The 22892-nt window shown below is 35.4% G+C and overlaps 1 protein-coding gene across 2 annotated transcripts in view; it reads left to right on the plus strand.

Moving 5' to 3' along the window:
- Window positions 1–22892, plus strand: part of LOC136846020 (telomerase-binding protein EST1A-like) — a 207098-nt gene that overhangs the window by 7623 nt on the left and 176583 nt on the right. For both annotated transcript variants that reach the window (XM_067116646.1, XM_067116654.1), the window contains exons 4-6: window positions 1603–1713; window positions 4260–4460; window positions 6326–6533. In XM_067116646.1, coding sequence (XP_066972747.1) covers window positions 1603–1713; window positions 4260–4460; window positions 6326–6533 — 520 coding nt within the window. The remainder of the gene's footprint in view (window positions 1–1602; window positions 1714–4259; window positions 4461–6325; window positions 6534–22892) is intronic.

The following is a 22892-nucleotide window of genomic DNA, read 5'->3' on the forward strand; positions in this document are numbered from 1 at the left end:
TTTAATGATTATGGAAATTAGGGAGAAATGATCTCACAAAGGACAGTCATGTTAAGGCCAAGGAAGCATATTATGACTTCAATATGCCTTCCCATATATGTTGGGTAATGTTGAAAACTAACCTTTTTATTACCCTAGTTGTAGCTTTACTTTTTGGTAGATGACCTCAGATTCATTATACCACTAGATTATGACAACCGTCTTTCCTTGAGGTCTTTCTTTCCTTATAGGATATTTTCTATGTCCATTTGGCTTTTTATGTAAAAAAGTTAATGATGGTTTGAAAGTGAAGTGACACAAAAAACTGGACCTTGTGGTATTTCTACATCTTTGTCAAAATGTAAATTTTTGCCTACAACAAAAAGTGATCAGAGATTTTATGATAGAAATTCATTTTTTATTAATCTTTCTTCTGGTCTTTTGTTCAATTTTCAAGTTGAAAATATAAGCACTGTGAGATATTTTTATGTTGTAATCAAAGAATATTCAAGTTAAAGATGTAATCATTGTGAGATATTATGTTGTAGTCATTGAACATATTCAAGTTAAAAGGTGATCACTGTGAAATATTTTTATGTTGTAATTAAAGAACATACTGTACATTATTTTTGCTCTGATGAATTGGACTGCTTTGGGCTCTTGAGGGAAGCATGTACCTTAAAATCAGATCTGTACAGGGTAAACAGTGTTTGAAAGGTCCTGTTGATAGTGTTTACAGTTTTGGCAAAAACAATTTCCAGATTTGAAAATAGTTAAATAAGGCGGAGATCTTTTTCTGCATTTATTAAATGATGTTTTATATTTCACTTTGTCTTTCTTAGTATAAGTGTTTATGTAAATTATTTTTTGGCAAAAGTCAAAGCTGTGAAGTATAGGTTTGAGATTACTTGCAAATATTTAAGTTGCACTTCCTATGACAGTGAAAGCAAGGCCCAGGAATAGGTGGTAGTTTTCAAAATTGTAAGGAACATGAATGGGAACTTTGGTTTTGTGGACACAGTTAATTGATTTCGTTTTAATATGTCACAGTTTTTCTGGTTAAAACTGCCCAAACCTCTCAAACAACCTAAACTGATAAGTTCCATGTTTAGTTTGAGGAGAAGCCAACATCAGAGAGTCACAGTTATCAAAATTTGGGGAGTTAAATTTATCTTTTTTTCTATATAGTTAAGAATTGTGGTTTTATGGTTTTTATTTTTGCTACACTGAATTCTGTTAGGAATAAGTTCAGTATTTGGAAACTTGTATTTTGAGATTGCCTTGCTCTTGGCATAACTATAAGCATCTTTATCTACCTTAAAGTATAGTTTTTTATGATTTTGTGGATGTATTTTTCTACTGAATTAATGTATTAATTGATAAAATTGTAAAGAAATAATTTCTTTACTATTTATGGTGTGTGTATGGAAGTAATCATTAATATAGCACATGAAGAATTGGTTAACCTAAAAAGGGTACAGTATATTGTACTGAATCGTATGTTATACAGTAGTACCTTATCTGTGTTTGAGGTGTGACGTTAAAGGACAAGCTATGCTCAGACCTGTACAATATACTAAGTACAATGGCTGTCAGCTCTCTCTAATATGTTTTGTTTTTCAGAAACGACCATTGGATGTTGTATACTATTACATTCGTTCTTTGACGGCTTCTAATCCATTTGTATCGGCTCGTGACTCATTGGTGTCAATGTTTGATGACATAAGGAAAAAGGTATGCATTTTGAAGTACCTGCATTGTTTTTAAATGTTTTGGTTGATATTAGATTGATCTTGAAAACTGTTGAGTTTTGCCTTTAAGAAATCTTCTTCATGCTGGGCATGATCATATTTTCTGTTTTGCATTTCTATGATATTGTTTTCTGTAGGAAAATTTTTTTGTTTGATGATTCCTGAATTGTGCCTGCAAAATATTGTAGAATAAAAGTTTGTTTTGCACTTTTAATCATTTGGTAGATGGTAGAGGAAATTAATACAGCCTGTATGTTTTCATCTGATATTTGTATCCGAATAATGAAAAAATGGGTATTCTGAAACTCTCATACATTTTTATTTAGGAAAAAAATTGATTTACCTGTTTCTTTAGGGAAAAATTTTAGGTAAACTGTTATATATATTTTATGTTAAGGCAAAGGACTTTCCATTGCAAGGATAACAGAACTTTTATCTGATTTTGGATGTCTGTGTTATTCCAGCTTCTTTGTGGGTAGTTACAATAAGCTCTGCCGTATGCTTTTTAGATCATGTGATGACATTTGGTAATCATAACTAAGGACATGTAAACAACCTCCCAAGTAGTATTTGTCAATTTCTTTTTATTTGGAAGGTGAAAGTTATAGTATTTTTCAATGTACATAGGATAGTATCAAGTCCTCTTTTCTGCTATCCAGATTTGAAAGTACCATATATCACTTCGTTTAATGCTTTTATTTTATTATTATTATTATTATTATTATTATTATTATTATTATTATTATTATTATTATTATTATTATTATTATTATTATTATTATTATTATTATTATTATTATTATTATTATTTTAACAAGATCACTGAGCTAATTTGTATTGCCCTCTCAGGGCTGACCTAAAGGATTTGTCTTTATTAATGATAAAGCGTACATATTTTATTAATTAAATTAGACCGCCTTAAATATTTTGTAATTGCAGTCTGAGGATGATCCTAGTTGTTTACAGATCTCTTTGTCTTTGAAAATTTGTGTTTGAGATATACTGCTTAATTGCTGTCTATATAACTACACTTTTCATGTGCATACTGCTTGATTGCTCTTGTGGCATATTAACTTTCTTTTGTGCTAGAAGTCGAGAATAATGAGTGCTCTTAAATGAAGATTTTCAACTTTGTAAGGGTTCCGTGGGGCAGCCATCATTTTTCTGAGAGATATACAATCCTGTATTGCTGTAATTAGATGTTTCATTCCTCATTTTTTCCTTAATGTTACTCTCAGGGCAGGCTAGAAGGTCATTAGATTTGACAAAGGAAAAAATTAATTGGAATAGTCAAGGGAAAATATAGGATCATCAGACCTATTTAGGGGAAATATAAAGTCATTTGACTGGTTCACTGATGAAAATAAGTCCCCAGACTAGTTCAGGAAAGCTAAGAAGTCATCAGACTAGCTCCTCTTTGTCCCATATTTCTGCCGTAAAAAGGCAGAATGCATAAACTCCAAAAATGCACTTTTGCAAATTTGGTATCTATGGAAAGAATAGAAAGAGGCAAATGTGGCCATTATGGCGCAGGTATAAATAGCAAAAAGGGAAAAGTTGTAAGCACTCAAATCTGTAACTTAAATTTTCTCAGAACAAGGATTTTGGAGTTAATGTGTTTTTAACTTCAGTTTTATCAAAGCAAGGATTTTGGAGTTAGTAATGCATTAGAGTTAGTAATGCATTCTGCCTATTTATGGCAGATTCCTTCCTTAGGTGTTGTCTCCCATTATTTCCTAAGGCTCTTGCTTTTGGAATTAGGTGTGAACTACCTGTTTTGGTCACTACTTTTTCTAAGTGGGATTTCACTGTACAGTATAGTCCTTTGCGGCTTATGGGAACCTGCACACAGCTCTTTGTACAGTGTAGGATGACCTTATGTGATGCTTGTTTTTGTGTGACCTGTATGAGCAAGAAGTGTGAGCTGTGAGTTGTTCCATGAGGTCACTTGCAGAAAAGGTCCAATTCAAAGACGTCTGGTCTTTTATTCCATTTAAGTCTCTTTGACCTAAGGAATAGGGTCATGTGACAGCTCCTTATAATCTCATATGCATCAAGAGGTGGGTTTGTTGTTTCTACTGTGGTTAATCCCCTAATTTTTTTCTTGACCCCTCTTTTTCTTTTATTTACACCTTAGGTTGTCTATTCCACATATTTCTTCATGAAAGAAGTGCAACCCAAGTTTGTAATTTTGTGGTTGAATTTTTTGCTATTTCAAAGGCACATTGCTCTTACTAGAGATGAACTTGTCCCCTAGATCAGATCACTTTGGTTACTCTTTCTGTTGTCAGAGTGGACTTCTTCCTATTGGGTCAGTCAGATTGTATCTAAATTTAACTCTTATTATACTGTTAGCACTACAGATATCTGCCAAAATTATTGTTGAAAAACTTTTTATGCAATGAAGCAATAGAGCTTTGTTATAGTTATTTTTACTGTGTGTTCCTGTGGTGAAGCAATAAAGCTTTGTTATTGTTATTTTTACTATGTGTACCTGTGGTTCTATTGAAACATTTCTTTCTGTTTCAGTACATTGCAGGACAAGGAAGTGAACGGCATCCTGAGGGTATGTTTGCTCATGAAGGCCGGCCCTCAGGTGGGGAGAGTCTGAGACAGGAGATATGGATTAGACCGGACAGCGGTGCAACTCATCGCCGCACTCTCTCTCAGTCGACTGATGAAGATGAAAAAGATAAACAGGATGACTTGAAAAAGCTACCTCTTGATCAGGTGTGTTTTTGCTGATCCCCTTTTATTTAAAGTTAATTTTTACAGTATATATTGTTAATGCAGTAAGTGTGTTGGTGGGGTTTCTTCTTACTCTTTTAAGTTAAAGATGTGCTGTCTCACCAGAGGAGGTACAAATTGATGTTGTTGGTATAGATATATTTGTCACATCATATTTTGTAAATTTTGAGAGGCAATATATATTTTTGAGTATTTTATTTTCTTTAGTACCATTTAGCCATGTGGCTTCCTAATGTTTGTATTCATATTTGTATTAATATTAGTTCTGATTGCTGTGGATATTGATAAGTTGGGATTAAAATGATTGGGATGGTGATAAAACAAACTAAAATAGGAAAATTAGCTTATCAAACTTATGTTAATGAGAATGAGAGAGAGAGAGAGAGAGAGAGAGAGAGAGAGAGAGAGAGAGAGAGAGAGAGAGAGAGAGAGAGAGAGAGAGAGAGAGAGAGAGGCCAACTTCTCAGTAGTCTGTTGAGGTGAATGAGCCTTGATATGTGTCCCATTTTGATGTCATTACATTGATTATGATTATTTTCATACTCATTATTGAAAAAAATTCCCTAAATAAAGTTTCCAAATGGAATTGCAATATCAGTCTTGAAAAATTAATATCTACAATTTTTGTGAGAAATGTTCAAGAACTGTTAAACAGTATTTTGGATGCTCACTGTTCTTTGACAGATAGCTAATATTATTATTACTGTTCTTTGCAGTATAAGTTGTTTATAATTTAGTTGTCAGTACTATGAGAATTTTTTTAAATGTGAGTTGATTAGTTGATATGGATGATGTAGCTGTATTGATTGGAGTCATTTTTGTGGGTTTGCTGTGATATACTTACAGTGAGCATGGGGTCTATGAAAAAGGATAATCTGATTTATTAATATATAGTTATGATTCATGGAAAATGGTTTTTATAAAAGAAATGACTGACACTTCAAAAAAAGGACACAATTTATCTGTAAGTATGTACCATGTACTCTTGTTTATTATATATGGAAAAATTGGCTGGATATATAGTACTCTACCTGGGCTTTGTTCTAGTGTCAGGCATAGAAAGTTGTTCAGAATAGTACTGTGAATCTGATACAGTATGTCTGTGTTGAATATTAACTATATCCAAATACAGTACTATTTGCATTTTGCCTAGTGTAACGTATGTCTGTTAGGTATAACAATGTTTATTCCTTAACTGATATTGTTGGTTATGAATTTATACTGTGTAATGTTCTCTATTTGTACTTTGAATGTGCAGTTTTCGTTTTGAATATTGGTAAATTATTCATGGTATTTGCAGATATGAATATTTAATGGGGGTGAAATACAGGAAAATTGGAAAAGTGCCAAAGTGTATGAAAGATGAACTAAAGAAAGTAAAGTTGTAAAGAAAGAAGTAGCTGAATGGTGGCTAGACTTTGACAGATTCTGGAAGAAAAGAGTGTATTAGAACCAGGAGGCTGTTGACATACAGATTGACCAGTAGTGAACGCAATGTCTTAAAAGGTTAGCAGTCCTTTTGAAAACAAAAAAAAAAAGAAATGTAATTAAGACCATTGGGAATATTGGGGCATTCACTAAAAGAGGCTGGAAATTCAGTTATTGGTGAACTGACTAAACTACAGTATTTGAAAGCATTGTAAAGGAAGAAAAGATGTTGGAAGAGTGGGGATAAAGTACTCCAATAATGATACAGAAGTAGAAGAATAGTGCATGTAAATAAGATTGAACTTGCTTTTCTCTAATGTTCACATATCAAATATTAACATGAAGTACTATTGTGAATATTTTCAGGAACTGAAGCCCTAGAATTATATTAGAATACCTTTTTCTTATTTTTTTTTTAGCTGATGAAGAGGTTCCTGACTAGCTACCTGCACTGTCATGGTATGCTTTTCTCAAGAGTTGGATTGGATGAATTTCCCAAGTGCTGCCAGGCCATGTTGAGGGAGTTTACCGTTCTTCTACGCACAAACCCACCTAGACTTTCCACTAATCATCTCCTCCAGATTCTTGCAATCAACATGTTTGCTGTCAAGAACACAGAAGCCAAAGGTAATGTGCAGATTATTTGTAGAGTATTGTTAGCGAGCTCTGCCATTTTTTTAATATTAATTCTTTGGAAATGTCAGACTTGACTTAATATACTTGTATCTTGGTTAGGAACCATAGTTAGCTAAAGCAGAAGTTTAACCAAATCACACATTCAAATTATGTGTTTTGCTGGACTGAACAGAAGGATTCACTTAAGATTCATGTAGTGTTCAATAGCTTACATGCCTTCAAAAACTTTGGTTTCATACAGATAAAATTTTTTTCTGAAAGAATTCTCAGTAATGGCGAAAGGCCTCTCTCTCTCTCTCTCTCTCTCTCTCTCTCTCTCTCTCTCTCTCTCTCTCTCTCTCTCTCTCTCTCTCTCTCTCTCTCTCTCTCTGTAATGTTCTACAACTTGCATGCCTTTTTATATAGAAAAAATTTTATTTTCTGAAAGAATGTTCAGTAATGTTGAAAGGCTCTCTCTCTCTCTCTCTCTCTCTCTCTCTCTCTCTCTCTCTCTCTCTCTCTCTCTCTCTCTCTCAATTTTATTTCCTGCAAGAATTTTCAATAATGTTGATAGGCCCCCCATCTCTCTCTCTCTCTCTCTCAATTTTATTTCCTGCAAGATTTTCAGTAATGTTGAAAGGCTCCCCCTTTTCCCCCCATCTCTCTCTCTCTCTCTCTCTCTCTCTCTCTCTCTCTCTCTCTCTCTCTCTCTCTCTCTCTGTCATTCTTATCTTGCAATCACGGAAAGTTTAGGAAAACTGAGTTTGTGCATATCTAAGGTCCATAATGCTATATGAGAAATTAGTTAAAGAGATAAAGAAGTATGTGGTATAAGTAATAGAAAAATTAATAAAGTTAAAGAGGAATACTTTTTTTATAAGTACAGCAGTATCTTTTGACAGTACAGTAGAATCTCCTGGCATTCTGTTATCCAATTCTCTTACGTTGTTAACTTTTGTAATATATTTTTATAAGATTAATTGTCAGAGAAAGATTTACGTAGCATATAACATTGTTAACTTTTGTAGTATATTTTTATAAGATTAATTGTCGGAGAAAGATTTACGTAGCATATAACACTTTTATTGCTCAGCATAACTGTATGGAGGGTATTTTTAGCCTATACTATAGCTGTCAAGGAACTATGTTCAAAGTCACAAAACTTGGAGTCAAGAAATTGTCTGTCAGTTGGTCAAATTATGTTTAAAACAACTGAAGTGTTTTATGTTATTAAATAACACTGTTCATTAACTCACCACTTCAGAAACAGCACAGCAACATTTAATGTGGTGGGTTATGGTTTAAGGAACCTTTCAGTTTCCCATGATAAACATGAATGTATAGGCTAATTTTTTTTTTGTGGAAATTCCCATGACAAATTTGCACCTAACTGATCAAGGAGAGTTCAGTCCAACATAGTTTTAAAGTTTAACTTGTGAATTTTTATTTTTAGCATTTTAAGATGTCTTGTAAAGTAGATTAACAAGATAAGTAACTAACATTTATAGATTTATAGGGCTCTTTTAGATATCTTGTAAAGTAGATTAACAAGACAAGTAACTAACATTTATAGACTTATAGGGCTCTTTTAGATGTCTTGTAAAGTAGAGCAGCAAGACAAGTAACTAACATTGATAGACTTATAGGGCTCTTTTAAAGGATTTTTTATGTTCATTGAGAGGCAGAAATTGGAGAAGGTAACAGGATGGATGAAGAGAAAAAGCAGAAACCAACGTGACTGGGGCTGGAAAGCTGCTGCTTATTAGTATATACTGTTTTCCGTCTAAGAAACATTGTAACTGATAAAGTATGACTTATGTGATGTACAATAAGTAGCCCGGAAGGTTATTCATAACATCCTTTTGGGCCTTGTTGTGTTATTATCTTCCTTCCTGTCTTTTAATTTTCAGCCACTGCCTTTGGTGTCCTTTCACAAACTGCAGCTGCAGGTGTCAAATTCTTTAATATCTCGCTGGTTCTGTTTACACCCTCTCTTTTACGAACAAATCCTTTTGGGCGTTGATTTGTCTGTTTGAAGTGCTTAAATAATTGTAGATTATTTTCCGTTTTAATGTCCAAAGGAGATATTAAATCTTGGACAGTCTAAAGGTTCAGTAAAGAAAACTTTTCACTTGTGATGTTTTTGTCTGACAGGTTGTTGTAATGTCGTTTTATTTCTCAAGATATGAAGAGATGAGGATAGTAAGAAGAGGAGCTGCTTTGGAGAGCATTTTTTGTTAGAATTAATCGAACGACAATAGAACTGAAAAAAATGAAAAGAGGGGATAAACGAAGGGAAGCTAGTAAATGCTTAAATACTTTGTGGATGATTCAGAAATATTAATGAGAGAGAGAAGTTTGATGCAAGGGAAAGAAAGATCTTAATGAAAAAGGGTTGCTAAATACAAATAAGGGTAAGGGAAAAAGAAGATTACAAAAACGGGCTTGAAAGGGAGACTATTTAAAGTGGGATTTGGTACTGAGACAAGAAAGACTGAGGATGGGAGGGTGAAATAGAGTGAATAAGTTTGGGATGAGCAAAATTCCTTTTGAGGTGATAGCTAAAATGGCACCCAAGGGGAGAGAGAGAGAGAGAGAGAGAGAGAGAGAGAGAGAGAGAGAGAGAGAGAGAGAGAGAGAGAGAGAGAGATAAGGTGTAGGGGGCCAGACAGTCATTGTTTATCTTTTTGTGCAGTGAGACTTATAGTCGCCATAGTGATTTATGTTAAATCGTCAGCAATAAAGGTGGGCAGTCAAACAGTTAAATAATTCAAGTTTCTGGTTCAGGGAGATTTAGGGAGTATTTGCAACATTTATTTTCCCCCTGCTTGTATATATTTATTTGCTCTATTATTCATTACTTCTAGCATCATTTTACCATAAATTCTTGACCGTATGTGCTATTGTGTTAAAGCTGGAAAGGGAACCCTGAGAAGAAATGCATGGCGCAATACAAAGGAAAATAACGAATGAATAAACAAACCATCCAATAAGTACAGTATATGCTTAAACTTTTTGAGAAATGGATCAGGAAACTTTATAGTAACACTGTAAAGCAACATTGCAGTCAAAGGGAATTACGCAGTTATTGAATCATGTTGATGTTTATTAAATGTTTTTAACATTCATATCTATTTGCATAACATCTTGTAGTTTTGAATGTTTTATTTTGGGAGTAGTAACTTCAGTACATTTCATTGTCAACTAGGCATATAAAAAACTAAGTTTAGTGGGGTTTCAGCGTTCCTCTCCTACAGTTGGTGAGTTTTTCTTCTTTTCTTTTATGCTGTTGTTAGCGTCTCTCTTCAAACGTCTTCCTCGTAGATTATAAATTACGTTTTTTAGTGTCTACCTTGACCATCCTTTAACATCTACATTACATAACCTTCATTGTCCCCCGGGGTACGAAAGATATTTTTAAAGAGATGTTCGAGCGAATTTATGCTCGCAGATGAATGTTATCCATAGCGCAACTCCATTAGTATTCGGACACCTGAAAGATATTTCACATCGAAGCCAAAAGTGATTTTCCGTTTCATATTTTGTGAGATTTAACGTGGGGCAACGTTATACATAACTACCAGACATTTAATCTGCGTGATTATATCTTTCCAAGAGATGATTACATGTTGCTTCGCGTAAGGAAAGGCCTGACTGGCACCAGAGCACAGGGGTTGGGATGTTAGACGCATATGAAGCACAGGTAGTGGGGGATCAGACGGGGGTGAATTGCACAGTAAGTGAACTACTCTCTAATACTGTGTAGTACTATATTAGAAAAGGAATGCAATAACTGGACTTAGTATGATAGTTGCTATTACACTTCACACTGTAGTAATTGGTTGACTGTTTTCTTTATATTTATTGATGAATTAGTTTATGCATTACAACTGGATTGATAGTTTTGCGATATTGTATAATTGAAGTAGTAATTTATTCAGTAAATTAGTGGAACTGCAAAAGATTCCTGTGGTTTTTAGGTGCGTTATCGAGTTCAGATTTTCTTATCATTACACGTAATTGTTTGCCTAATTGATATTTTTATTTTTAAAAAGTAAAAAAAAAAAAAAAAAATTAACTGCTAATGCATGCAGAGATATGAATAACAGAGAGAGAGAGAGAGAGAGAGAGAGAGAGAGAGAGAGAGAGAGAGAGAGAGAGAGAGAGTCTGCCAAGGTGGGGAGTCAGGAAGACGTTTTGGGTAAAACGAGTCTATTTCTTGCACGCAAGTGGATGCCATATACTTTTTTGCCCCATATGGCTGTTGTTTAGCATAGGTGATGATGCCTTCCTCCTCCTCCTCCTCCTCCTCCTCCTCCTCCTCCTCCTCCTCCTCCTCCTCCTCCTCCTCCTCCTCCTCCTCCTCCTCCTCCTCCTCCTCCTCCTCCTCCTCCTCCTCCTTATAACCATGTCAGGGTAAGAGCAAGTGTTAGGGATCGTGGCTTGTCTGTGGGTGTTATCCTTAGAGAAGCGTTTCTGATGAGAGAGAGAGAGAGAGAGAGAGAGAGAGAGAGAGAAATTTTTTTTTGGAAGCTTAAATTTCAAGTCAGTGGCCCTGTGAAGGCTTGTTTAATATGAATAGGGTTCATCTTATGAATAATAATAATAATAATAATAATAATAATAATAATAATAATAATAATAATAATAATAATAATATCAGTTAGCTGAAATAGTTTTTCAGGGCTTTGCTTAGCATATATATATATATATATATATATATATATATATATATATATATATATATATATATATATATATCACATCCATACATTATATATATATATATATATATATATATATATATATATATATATATATATATATATATATATATATATATATATATATATATATATATATATATATATATATATATATATATATATATATATGTACACATGCATACATACATATATATACATACATAAATATATATAGTGCTGTGGTTACACATCCATACATATATATACATACATAAATATACACTTGAGTGCCGTGGTTACATTTATCTTACCCTCTCAGTCTGCTTTTATTTTGAGTCATTATGTTTTTCGAGTGTTTGTTTTAAGTTTGATTGTGTCTGATGTCAGATGGCCAGACTCTATGTTGAGCTACCCAGTGAAAGAGAGGGGTATTGGTAACGCCCATGCCTTCATTATACAAGCCTTACCGAAATTTACAGCAAATAGGGCCTTGACGAAGCTCAGATACCAACAGAAAGGTTTTTTTTTTTTTTTAATTTCAAGTACGATGTTATGATTTTCTGTCTCCCGTAGGTGAGTAGTGCCGTCAGTGCACCTCACGTAATGCACTGTAGGCATTACTAAAGGTTGTTTGCTGTGTCCCATCGGTCCCTAGCTGCACCCACATTTTAGCCTTTTACATTACCCCCATTCCCGCCTCCTTTTACATTATCCCCATTCTCTGCCTCCTTTTACAGTACCCCCATTCCTGCCTCCTTTTACATTACCCCCATTCCTGCCTCCTTTTACATTACCCCCATTCCCGTCTCCTTTTACATTACCCCCATTCCTGCCTCCTTTTACAGTACCCCATTCCTGCCTCCTTTTACATTACCCCATTCCTGCCTCCTTTTACATTACCCCCAATCCCGCCTCCTTTTACATTACCCCCATTCCCGCCTCGTTTTTACATTACCCCATTCCCGCCTCCTTTTACATTACCCCATTCCTGCCTCTTTTCTTCAATCTTGCTTTCCAGCCTTTTTAACTATTATCTCTTAGTGCAGCTGCATGGTTTTCCCCAGCTGTACCTTTAGATTATTGAAATTCACCTCTTGTATTCACTGGATCACTTTATCTTGCTGTCCAGCCACTCCAGCTTCCTCTTTTCACCATCTCAATTGCTGAATGGCCGGAGGGGCCCCAGTGCTTGGAATGACAGCCTAAATTTCATAGATCAGATTAATCGTGATTTGCAATCACACTTGGAATGAGATGGCCTGGTGTGTGTCATCTGCTATTTCCAAGAATACTTGTTTGGTTGTTGGTTGGAAGCCTTTTGTGGTAATCCTCCTCCTCCTCCTCCTCCTCCTCCTCCTCCTCCTCCTCCTCCTCCTCCTCCTCCTCCTCCTCCTCCTCCTCTCTCTCTCTCTCTCTCTCTCTCTCTCTCTCTCTCTCTCTCTCTCTCTCTCTCTCAAAATTTGGACCGTGTGTGTTTAATACTAATTACTCTCAGTTTATCAGTTTTGCTGCTGGAGTTCACGTTGTTGATTTCCATAATAATAATAATAATAATAATAATAATAATAATAATAATAATAATAATAATAACTAAAGTATTTAATATCGTTGTTGATGTTGATTTTGTTTATATTATTAGTTGTAGCAGCTGCATAAGATTTAGATCAACGTATTCACGGCTATTTGTAGCTTTAGAAACAGGAAAAAAAATGATTGACTCATTTGTATACCCAAGAAGTATGGGTGAATTAACTTTAGCTTGAGGAGTAGATTGAGTAGAGTTGTCTCTCTTGATTAAATCAAAATTGTTCTGAGAGAGAGAGAGAGAGAGAGAGAGAGAGAGAGAGAGAGAGAGAGAGAGAGAGAGAGAGAGAATATGGGGGAAGTGTTTCGGCCTCAGAGCCAGATGTCATTACCATAATTTCATTCTCTGTTTTTCTCTGTCGCTATGAGGCCTCTCTCCTTCCTTAGAAGCCTCTGGCGGGAAGATTGCTTTATTAAGGGCCACTATCCTGACTCTTACTGGCTGTAATGTGACCTCCGGGAGCTAAACTAGTGTGACAAGGTTTGTTGCAGTTCTCGGTAAACTAGATATTTTGGAAGGCAGATCCATCAACTCTGCACAACTCCCTGTTTTATACGAGCTTCTCCTGTCATCAGATGATCATAATCGAGTTTATGGACTGAACCGTAGCTAGGCATTCCTGTATTATTGAAGGGAGGAGATCGCCTTTGATTGCTGAAATAATTCTCCGTCATCGTCATACGTCAGATTTTTCCTTTACTGGGTCACACGTGAAATGAGTTCTGTCTTGTGTCTTGCATTTCCTGCCTGAATTCCCTTGGCTTTATCTGCTCTCTGGCCTGCCCTGTTGGTTTTCATTCTAAAAGTTCCTTACATATTATTTTTATCACCACATACCGGTCTTTATGATCTCTGTTTTTCATCCACTGGATACCACGTCTCTGTAGCTTTCTCATTTGTATAATGAAGTTACCACAACACTCCACTCATGAATCTTAGCGTATTGTTGTCAGATTTAGAATAAAATTCCATTTTCTTTTCAAGTTTCCAATTTTTGTTTTTATTAATTTTCTTAAATTATTTTGAGTTGAAACCAATGTTGATCTTGACAAGGGTTTGGGCGTGCTGGTTATATATCAGAAAGGAAACTTAGGATTTGGGCAGAAGGTAATGAAAAAAGAAAGGGTTAATTACGGTTGTTGATGAGAAAAGCGATTATTTATTTATTTATATATATTTAAAAGATAAACACTTGGTCGGTGTTGGTAAGGACTTGTGGGGAGAACAGTTGCAGATAAAGTTATCTTTTTTGTTTTGTTTTTGTAAAGTCGTACTTATTCTTATTGGTTTTATCTCATAACGATTTTGGCTGGACTAAGGGCAAGTAGAAGCTGAAGGAGGCGAAGAATGGAACCATTAATTTTTATCCTTGTAAAGTCAAAATTTTATTGCTCTTGGTAATAATCTTATTATTTTTGCCGTGGTTTTGACGGAGACTTTGAATGTCTGTAGATTTTGTTAATTATTTTTTGTATTTTTTTTATCACTTCCAAGGTAAAGATTTTGATGTTTGTAACAAGTTTTATATTGATATTTCTAACCAAGTTTGATATTGATATTTGTAACCAAGTTTGATTGTGATATTTATAACCAAGTTTGATTATGATATCTGTAACCAAGTTTGATTTTGACTAAAATGAGCAAGTTAGAAAAGTTGGAAGTTGGAAATTGCTTATTTTTGAATTTTAAATCCGCGATCGATTTTGCTAAGGACTTGTGTCATTTGAACATTGACAACTTAGAGACAAATGAAGGAATAAAATAAAGTAAAATAAAAAAAAAACAAGTTACAGTTGATAAAGAAATACGTTTGCAATTTAGCGGCCGTGCCTGAGGGCCGTAGACGTACGGTCGCCACAAGAATAACGGTCTTTGTCTGTTTGTGTGTGATGATGATGACGGGAAGGGGGAGGAAGGTAAAAGGAGAGGGGGGGACGGGCGACGGGGTGTAATACACCTTTCTAGCCCATGGCTGATGATGGTGATGATGGTTATGACGGGGATGATGAAGGGGTCTGAAACGAAACTCGAGGAGGACCTGTGTCGTGGTTGGTGCCCCTGTTGCTGCTGAGGTTTAATAAGCCACGTCTTGTTTGTCATTGTTTTTCCTCGTTTTTGCTTTGAAATGTGTCCTTGAATTCTGGTTTTTTATTTAAAATTTTTTTTATTGTGTTTTTCTGTTGGATTTTTATTTTTTTTTTACCTTTTGATTTTTATTTTTATGGTGGGGCTCACCATATATTTTAGTTTTTACCATAAGTTAGTTTTTCACATAATGACAAAATTCAGTGTATACGTAGGTAGGAACTAACCAGGTTTGAGGGAGGCGTTTATTACGTTTCTGGAGAAATCTTTTCCTCCAAATTTTTGCATTAGGGTAATTGACCCCCCGCTTTAATTTTTCTGTCTTGAGGGTAGACGTATATAACTGTTTTGGAGGATAACGATCTCTACTCGGTGACATTAAATTAAATCATGAAGAGTAAATTTGCCGTTTCATATTTTTTTCTTAATTTCTTTGTGAGACACAGTGGAATCAAGTTTATATTAAATAGTACCCAGATCTGAGAATTGGCATTCTTGTGGCATTGGGTTCCTCTTTTAAAGTCCGATTGCAGTGTCAGTGTGCGTTATTCATGATGTATTTCGGACCGGTCGATAAAAGAGGAGAGCGAAGGGTTAAAATACCAGCCCTTTTTGGCAGTGGGTCATAATGGGATCTGAAAGTCATTATGGTAGGCAAAGAGTATTTAGGGAATTTTGGAGCCTCAGCTGCTTAACGGTAAATGTATCTTTGTATCTTTGACCAGTATATATCTAAACATATTTTAAGTATATTTAAGATACAAGTTCAAGACAGTTATATTTCACATTGATAAGTAGTGGAGAAATTCGTAATTGTCGTTAATCATTGAAAAGGTACCAATAATATTAAGTCGATTTACAGGTATTCGTTGGTGTCAAATACCTCTACGTAATGAACTAGGCTCTAACTCGCAGGTAACTAGATTTAGCAAGCTTTGCCGAGAAAGAAGTGGAGGTCTTGCAACGTTCTCTAAGGAATGTTTTTTTATATATACTTTATCAGTTATTTAAAGTACCTGTACATGTCCCGTCAAGAACAAGTATTATTTAAGTAATATTGCAGTTTCGTCGTGCTAATAAACTTTGATATATTTACATAAATCACTGGGTATTAATAATGTCATGTTACAGAATTGAAAAAACAATCCAAAAGTGAAGAACAACAAGCAAGACGAGGAGAAATGGTTTGCGTTCATGTTGGTGCGACACTTATGGTTTTAAGGGTCTTTCTTGGCCCACAACTCCCGTCAGCGTAGTTCTGGATTTTAGGCCCCCAACTACTGCAATTTTGTTTTTGTTAAGTATCTGTCATTTTTTGTTTTCCGTAAAAGAAAACTACTGAGATAGCTATTTGTGTGATCGTCCGCACTTTTTCTGTCTGCCCTCAGATCTTAAAAATTACTGAGGCTAGAGGGCTACAGATTGGTATGTTGATCATCCATCCACCTTCCAATCAACATAGCAAATTTGAGCTCTCTGGCCTCAGTAGTTTTCATTTTATTTTAGGTTAAAGTTAGCCATGATCGTGCATCTGGCAACGCTATAGGAGCCAACAACACAGGCCACCATCGGGCCGTGGCTGAAAGCTTCATGGTTCGCGGCTGATAGTTTCATGGGCCGTGGCTGAAAGTTTCGTACAGCATTATATGCTGTACAGAAAACACGATTGCGCCGAAGTAACTTCGGCATTTTTGAATTGTTATAACACTGGAATACTAAAATCATGTTCTTCATGAACTTTCTTTTGTTATTGAACAAAAGAAAGCTGGCAATTACATTTTGCTTTTCCTTTTCTACTATCCCTCTGCGCTCATTGCAATAAAATATGAACTGGAAACAGTTATCTTATTTTTATATTGATTATTAACAGAAACCTAATGCTTCTCACTGCCATGGAACGGAAAAATTCCGTGATTTCAGAATAGACGCTGGTTTGTAGGGATGAGCAGACAGGTACAGGACTCGGTTCATCTTCGAACTGAACTTGACTGAGAGCATCTTTTAATTATAGGCATCACTGTTGTACTCTTTTTGCAGCCGTAGGAGTTCTTAATATTATTTTTGTGTATGTACATTCCACGTGTTGCTTTTGGATATTTTACGCTTTTTTGTCTGAAGATCTCTACTGTGTTTTTTTGCACAGTCTTGTTTGTGAAGATTTAACCCTCATACTCGATTTGCATGTCGAAATTGTCTATGGACCCTACAATTTTCGTAAGTACAGTTTGTGCGTTCCTAATATGGATGTTACTGCCCCTTGCCCAGAGATTCTACCGTTTCGCTGTTTGTCAAAAGAAATTTAATGTTCGCTCTACGATTGTTTATGAAAATTGTTCGCCTTCTGTGGACTTTTTACAAAAACAGATGAAGTGCATTAGAACGCCGTCGTTGACACTTGTTTTTGTAACGGCATTTTGACCTCAGATTGTTCAAGTCATTGGTTTTAAGGGTGTTTTAACTGTTGTACTCCCTATGGTAATTGAGGAGTGTTTTAACTGTTGTACTCCCTATGGTAATTGTTTTTACTAATTACTGTACGCAGTAACTCTCTCTCTCTCTCTCTCTCTCTCTCTCTCTCTCTCTCTCTCTCTCTCTCTCTCTCTCTCTCTCTCTCACACACACTTATTGTTTTTAAGAGTATGTTAACTGTTGAGCTCCCTATTGGTAATTTTTTTTTATCCAGGAACCCCCTTTTACCCCCTCTCTCTCTCTCTCTCTCTCTCTCTCTCTCTCTCTCTCTCTCTCTCTCTCTCTCTCTCTCTCTCTCTCTCTCTCTCTCTCTCTCTCGTTGTTTTTAAGAGTATTTTAACAGTTTTATTCCCCATGATAATTTTTTTTTGAGTACTCATTGATTTCCCCCTCTCTCTCTCTCTCTCTCTCTCTCTCTCTCTCTCTCTCTCTCTCTCTCTCTCTCTCTCTCTCTCTCTCTCTCATTTTTAAGAGTATTTTGACAGTTTTATTCTCCATGATCATTTTTTCTAGGAAGTACTCAGTGATTCCCTTCCAGCCCCTCCTCTCTCTCTCTCTCTCTCTCTCTCTCTCTCTCTCTCTCTCTCTCTCTCTCTCTCTCTCTCTCTCTCTCTCTCTCTCTCTCTCTCTCTCTCTCGTTGTTTTTAAGACTATTTTAATTTTAACAGTTTTATTCCTCATGATAAATTTTTAAGCAATTACTCAGTGACCCCCCCACCCACCTTTCTCTCTCTCTCTCTCTCTCTCTCTCTCGTTTTTAAGAGTATTTTAACAGTTTTATTCCCCATGATCATTTTTTTAGCAAGTACTGAGTTATTCCCCCTACCCACCTTTCTCTCTCTCTCTCTCTCTCTCTCTCTCTCTCTCTCTCTCGGTCGAGCACGCATCTTGGTAACAAATCCTGCATACCAATTTTTTGCAGCTATTGCGTTGTGCGAAACGCGTTGTCTGTCGTCCATCATGTCGACCTAATCTTCTCTATTACATGTTATGGTTAACATTCCTTTTCTCTCTCTCTCTCTCTCTCTCTCTCTCTCTCTCTCTCTCTCTCTCTCTCTCTCTCTCTCTCTCTCTCTCTCTCTCTCGTTCCTCCGGTATTCTTTCTCTGTTAGGTAGTAGAGCTAAATCTCAAAGGGGATTTCACTGTAAAGTAAATTTTTATTTTGCTTATGGGAAACGGTTTAGCTTTCCATCTTCTTCGCCTCTTTATCTTACTTTGCATTCTTTACAGCTTTCGCAGTCTCTCTCTCCCTCTCTCTCTCTCATTTTGAATTGGAGGAGGAGGAGGAGGATGAATACAAATACATATATACACACGTACACGCACACAGATATGCAGTAAAAATTCAGTCACCGGTACTGCAATTATTATTGAGAGCCAAACGATACTGAGTATTTATTAGTTTTAATTTTCTTATAGTCGTTATTTTTCTTATTATTCCAGGTAAGTGACGGAAGACGTTGCTAAGTTGGTGAGTAGATAAAAGAAATCCAAGTTAATGGGATTTGTTATTATTTATTTTATGTTTATCGTATATTTTATCCCAAATGTTTGACAATTTTTTGGCGGTTGAGTTTACCTGTCGTCGAATTTATTATTATTATTATTATTATTATTATTATTATTATTATTATTATTATTATTATTATTATTATTATTTTAGTTGTGTATTTTAATATAAAGATAAGGAAATTCTGCTGCTTTTTCTATAATAGTCGACAGAAAAGAGATCGTAAGACATTTTTTCCGTTACTTTTACAAGTTCCGATGAGCTTCACTGGACTTGATGTTAGTGTATTCTTTTTCCATTTTCATCCCCGTTATATCTCGATTGCGTTATGTAAGCTGAGCAGTTCCAACCAAACTTGGTATACATATGACTTACTATCTGGAAAAGAATACTGTGGGGGTAAGACTTCACTAGCGCCAAAGGGCACCAGAGGGAGTGGTGGTGGGAAGGGCTTCCCTAAAACGGGGCTGCTTCTGCCAGTAGACTTAGTAATTTAATAAACTCTACGGGTTTACCACACCTTGTTTCGGTATGCATATGACTTACTCTCTGGAAAGAATATTGTGTGGGGTAAGACATCACCTTGGAGGAATAATATCCAAGGACATCACTAGCACCAAAGGGGGTGGGAGTGGGAAGGGAATGACGTAAAAATAACCGAAAACGACAGATATTAGTGTCTAATCCATAGTTTTCGAGGTTTTTGAGGTGAATAGGGACCCTCCCGATGCCCTTTAAGTCCAAGTTCAGCCCCGAGAGGAAGGTTGGGTGAGAAGGGGTGAAAAATAAAATGTAAAAAATGACAGATATTGTGTCTAATCCTTAGTTCTCGAGGTCGTTGAGATGTATAGCGACACTCCCGATAGGACGGGATGAAACAAAATGTCAAAAATGTTGGGCATTGTAAGTGAAGCAACTATCTTAACAGAAAAGAGAGAGAGAGAGAGAGAGAGAGAGAGAGAGAGAGAGAGAGAGAGAGAGAGAGAGAGAGAGAAGAGAGAGGAAGTAATAGAGAGAGAGAGGAGAAGGGATGTTAGATATATATATATATATATATATATATATATATATATATATATATATATATTATTGGTTGTCATTCAGATTTCCTGGGCAGCGCCGGGTTGGTCAGCTAGTATATATAACGTGTGTGTATATATATTATATATATATATATATATATATATATATATATATATATATATATATATATATATATATATATATATATAAATTTTTTGTCACATTCACGTGACTTTTTTTTTGCGTACTCCCAAGGGGAATCATAATTGAGAGGTACTGCGTCACCCACAGGGTTCGAACCCTTGGCTGGTTTTGAAGCAGTTATTGGCAGTTACTTTACCACTGATGGCTCAGTGGTCGAAATCACTGTCTATAGTTGTTTTCAAACCAGGCAACAGTTCGAACCCTGCTGGTGACGAAACACTTGACAATTATAATTCACTTAATTTGTAAGTTGCTCTCCAGGTATTGTGAATTTGATATTAAAAGATCTCTGTGATATATGTATGTATATAAATATATATATATATATATATATATATATATATATATATATATATATATATAAATTATAATATACATGTATAGGCTATATATATTATATGTATGTATGCATGTGTGCGTGTTTATTGGTATGTATATAAAATGTTATTAATCTGTTTATTTAAACACACTATTTCACACATCTATACATGTACACATATACATTTATAATTACATATATGATTTTTGTGAACCGTTGTTTATACAGTACGGCTGTCGTGTTGCTATAGACCTTACAGTACTATGACACGAACTTTTTTTTATGTAAATCACAACAAACGGACATTTATTTCTCCCTCCTTTCGTTATAGGTCTTCCTATTTACTGTACTGTTGTTGTGTACAGCTCTTTATGTTGTTAGAATATATGGAATATTTCTTACATACCGAAGAAGCTCTACTTCTGCATCAGTTTCTTTGTTTTCATCCCTTGAAGCTTTTCGCTTCCAAATAAAATTTTTTCGATTCCATTAATCTCCTTCCGCCTTACTTAATCTTACTTGCTCAGGGGGCCGTTATTGATCTTTTTTCCTCTTGGGCCGTTATTGATCTTGTTTGCTCTTGGGCCTTATTATAACCTATTGCCGTTATTGATCTTGTTTGCTCTGGGGCCTTATTATAACCTTTTGCCGTTATTGATCTTGTTTGCTCTTGGGCCGTTATTGATCTTGTTTGCTCTTGGGCCTTATTATAACCTATTGCCGTTATTGATCTTGTTTGCTCTTGGGCCTTATTATAACCTTTTGCCGTTATTGATCTTGTTTGCTCTTGGGCCTTATTATAACCTATTGCCGTTATTGATCTTGTTTGCTCTTGGGCCGTATTATAACCTGTTGCCGTTATTGATCTTGTTTGCTCTTGGGCCGTTATTGATCTTGTTTGCTCTTGGGCCTTATTATAACCTATTGCCGTTATTGATCTTGTTTGCTCTTGGGCCTTATTATAACCTATTGCCGTTATTGATCTTGTTTGCTCTTGGGCCTTATTATAACCTTTTGCCGTTATTGATCTTGTTTGCTCTTGGGCCTTATTATAACCTATTGCCGTTATTAATCTTGTTTGCTCTTGGGCCTTATTATAACCTATTGCCGTTATTGAACTTGTTTGCTCTTGGGCCTTATTATAACCTGTTGCCGTTATTGATCTTGTTTGCTCTTTAGCCTTATTATAACCTATTTCCGTTATTGATCTTGTTTGCTCTTGGGCCTTATTATAACCTATTGCCGTAATTGATCTTGTTTGCTCTTGGGCCTTATTATAACATATTGCCGTTATTGATCTTGTTTGCTCTTGGGCCTTATTATACCTATTGCCTTATGCCGGGATGCAAACATGAATTTCAGCAATGCCCGTTATATTATAATAAATATAACCTTAATCAATCTTGGTTATCCAGAATTGGGACTGACTCACGTTCGTGAACACCCACGGTAGAGTTATCTCCTCTCTTGATGCTAATTTTACCTGGGTAAAAAAATTACTTAGAAAGGGAAAACAGTGCAGGCTAGCAAGAATAGCAGAAAGTAAGATAAGTCATCTCGTAGCGATATACCAACTCAGAGCAATAGACGAAATCAGATGTGGTTCTGCGTGGGAGTATTACTATACATGTTTGCTTTGCCACAAAGTTTCGTGGATCACTTCATAACGAGGCATTGAAATTCTTTTATTTTTCTTTTTCGCCACATTGATTGATGGATGCCTTTGGGCTTTGCATGACTGACACGTTAATAGTTTATATATATATATATATATATATATATATATATATATATATATATATATATATATATATATATATATATATATATCCACACACACATGTACTCGTACAATATTTGCCCATGTATATGTTAGGTCAAGGTTTAAGGTATCAGTTTAATTGTAGACGTGTAAACGAATTGTATTTTTGAGATTTTGTGTGCTTATATATATATATATATATATATATATATATATATATATATATATATATATATATATATATATATATATATATATATATATATACACACACATCTCGAGGGCATTGATCTCTCAGCCGATGGTCATTAAAAGAAAGTTTTGGAAGTCAAGACTATTACGGATGCTGGTGACTGGCGTGTGTGTGTGTGTACCTGTGTGTTCGTTTGTTACTGAGCCCCAAGGGATGATATGCCAGGTGTAACCTTCACCTGGGCCGAGGAAGTGTCATCGACACAAAGAAGGAATAGAAGAAGGAGAAGAAGAAAGGTAATTCCCGATCCGTTTCTCTCTTGTTTATTGTTCTGCGTTTTGCGTTTCATTTTACATTTCCTGTTTTGAACGTCCTACGTTCTTTTATTATGCTCATTTTTGAAGGTGACGAAAAATTGATGAGACTTTTTTTCTGTTTAACTGTAGTTTATTTTGCATTTTGCTTTTTATGTCTGTCATTCCATCTGTCTCTTTGGTTGGTTGCCAGCAATGAT

This window comes from Macrobrachium rosenbergii, chromosome 2 (assembly GCF_040412425.1).
Source record: "Macrobrachium rosenbergii isolate ZJJX-2024 chromosome 2, ASM4041242v1, whole genome shotgun sequence".
NCBI lineage: Eukaryota > Metazoa > Arthropoda > Malacostraca > Decapoda > Palaemonidae > Macrobrachium > Macrobrachium rosenbergii.